Source organism: Lactuca virosa, chromosome 4 (assembly GCF_052849685.1).
Source record: "Lactuca virosa cultivar CGN04683 chromosome 4, Lactuca_virosa_CGN04683_v6, whole genome shotgun sequence".
Lineage (NCBI taxonomy): Eukaryota > Viridiplantae > Streptophyta > Magnoliopsida > Asterales > Asteraceae > Lactuca > Lactuca virosa.
Window position 1 is genome coordinate 446,020,488 of NC_136429.1, and position 1,656 is coordinate 446,022,143.

The 1,656-nt window shown below is 37.9% G+C and overlaps 1 protein-coding gene across 1 annotated transcript; it reads right to left on the bottom strand.

The window, feature by feature from the left end:
* Nucleotides 1–534: 534 nt before the first annotated feature.
* On the bottom strand, nt 535–1,402 carry LOC145109093 (RING-H2 finger protein ATL8-like). Its single transcript, XM_079046200.1, has one exon. It carries the CDS (start codon nt 1,310–1,312, stop codon nt 743–745), a length of 570 nt encoding a protein of 189 aa, XP_078902326.1. The 5' UTR covers nt 1,313–1,402; the 3' UTR covers nt 535–742.
* Nucleotides 1,403–1,656: the final 254 nt, after the last annotated feature.

Genomic DNA, 1,656 nt, shown 5'->3' on the forward strand with positions numbered 1-1,656 from the left:
CATTATATAATTATCTAATTACTGACACTATATAATAACATTAATAATGTAAACTCATGCACCTTCTTATTAAATTACATAACAAGTCAAACATTATATTTGTCTAAAAAAAAAATAACAGATTAGGTCTTTCCACTAGTATTTGTCTTATTGATGAAGTGGTGTAAAAGAATACACTTATACACATGCAACATGAATGAGTCATTTTTATCAATCTTTTGCGTGTGGAGTGTGTCAATTTCACACATATACAAGATTCACCATTTTTTTTTGGATAAACAATTACCCTAAAATTATGCATCCATGAAGATTTCATTTCCCAAATTTGAACTGATTCGAGTTCTTGGTGAGCATTTTTCGATTTTAAAGTATGTTGGATGCACATGCACTCACTACAGTTTCATTGATCATTGGATCCCAATATAATGGGATCAATCTTCTAATTGAAGCTCAATTATTTGTTGTTTTACCAAAAGGACAAAGAAAAGGAACAAACAGGAATGTGTGTCGAGTATAAACCAGAGAGAATATATCTTTACAGCATACAAACAAGTTGAATTAATTAAAATCATGAAGCTATTAAAATACCTCCTGTGTTTACAGTTTAAATTCACACATATTCAGATAAACTGTAGTTATATAGGATAATCATGTTTGTTTGAAGATGATTTCACCTAATTAATTACTGTACAGTTCTAAACCTAACTACAAATTGAAATGAATCAAATCGGTAGTTTTCAAGCTAGGGCAAAAACCTGTCGATTGAAGCATTTGTTGATATATGATTCGCAGTCTGAGCTGCAGTGGATTCACCGCCGGGAACTTCACCGCATTTCTTACATCTCGGCGGAGCTACTAAGATCTGGCGACAAGACGGACACGAGGAGTGAGATCCGAACCAAGTGTCAATGCACATGACATGGAAACCATGTCCGCACCTCGGCAACACTCTGATCTCGTCACCGGAGACGAATTCCGTCAAGCAGATAGCGCAGTCGGGGAATTTCTCCGCCATTGTTTCTGTGGAATAGGTGAGCTTCGGGAGAGCTTTGAGGACTTTTTTCTTTAGACCTTTGTTTGCTGCCGCTGGTGGAGAGTGATCTGTACGACCGATAATGACTATGCCGGAGATCCGACGGATCCAGGTGCAGCGAGCGACTGCGACCAGACCGAGGACGCAGATTAGGGCACATAAAAGGGCGGCGAGGATGACGACAAAGTCGGAGTCGACATTGTCGGGGTCCTGCTGTTGCTCGGCGACGGCGGTGGTGGATGAATTTTGACCACCGAGCATCCTGAAATGACGAGACATCTGTGTGTGTGTGTGTGTGTGTTGGTGGGTTGCTTTGGAGGAGTGGAAAGTATCTGAACACAGGGGAGGAGGGGAGCAAAGAGGTTTTATAGGGGATCAGTTGGCAACCGTTAAAACGTTATACGGATCATAATAAATATACGTACACAAATTATAATTGGATAATGCAAAATATAAATAAACCAATAAACGAATTTTTTCAAGTTTTTATTTTTCTCAAAAATTAAATAAAAATCAAAATAATCATTAATTTTGGCAGGATCCTATGAAATAACAACCTCATTTGGCATCGTACCCTGCGAAATGGATGATATTAAAAGGCAAATTTTATATTTTATTGTTTT

Bases quoted from the DNA above. Each gene is read 5' to 3' on its own strand.
- LOC145109093 (XM_079046200.1), bottom strand. From the start codon at position 1,312: ATGTCTCGTCATTTCAGGATGCTCGGTGGTCAAAATTCATCCACCACC.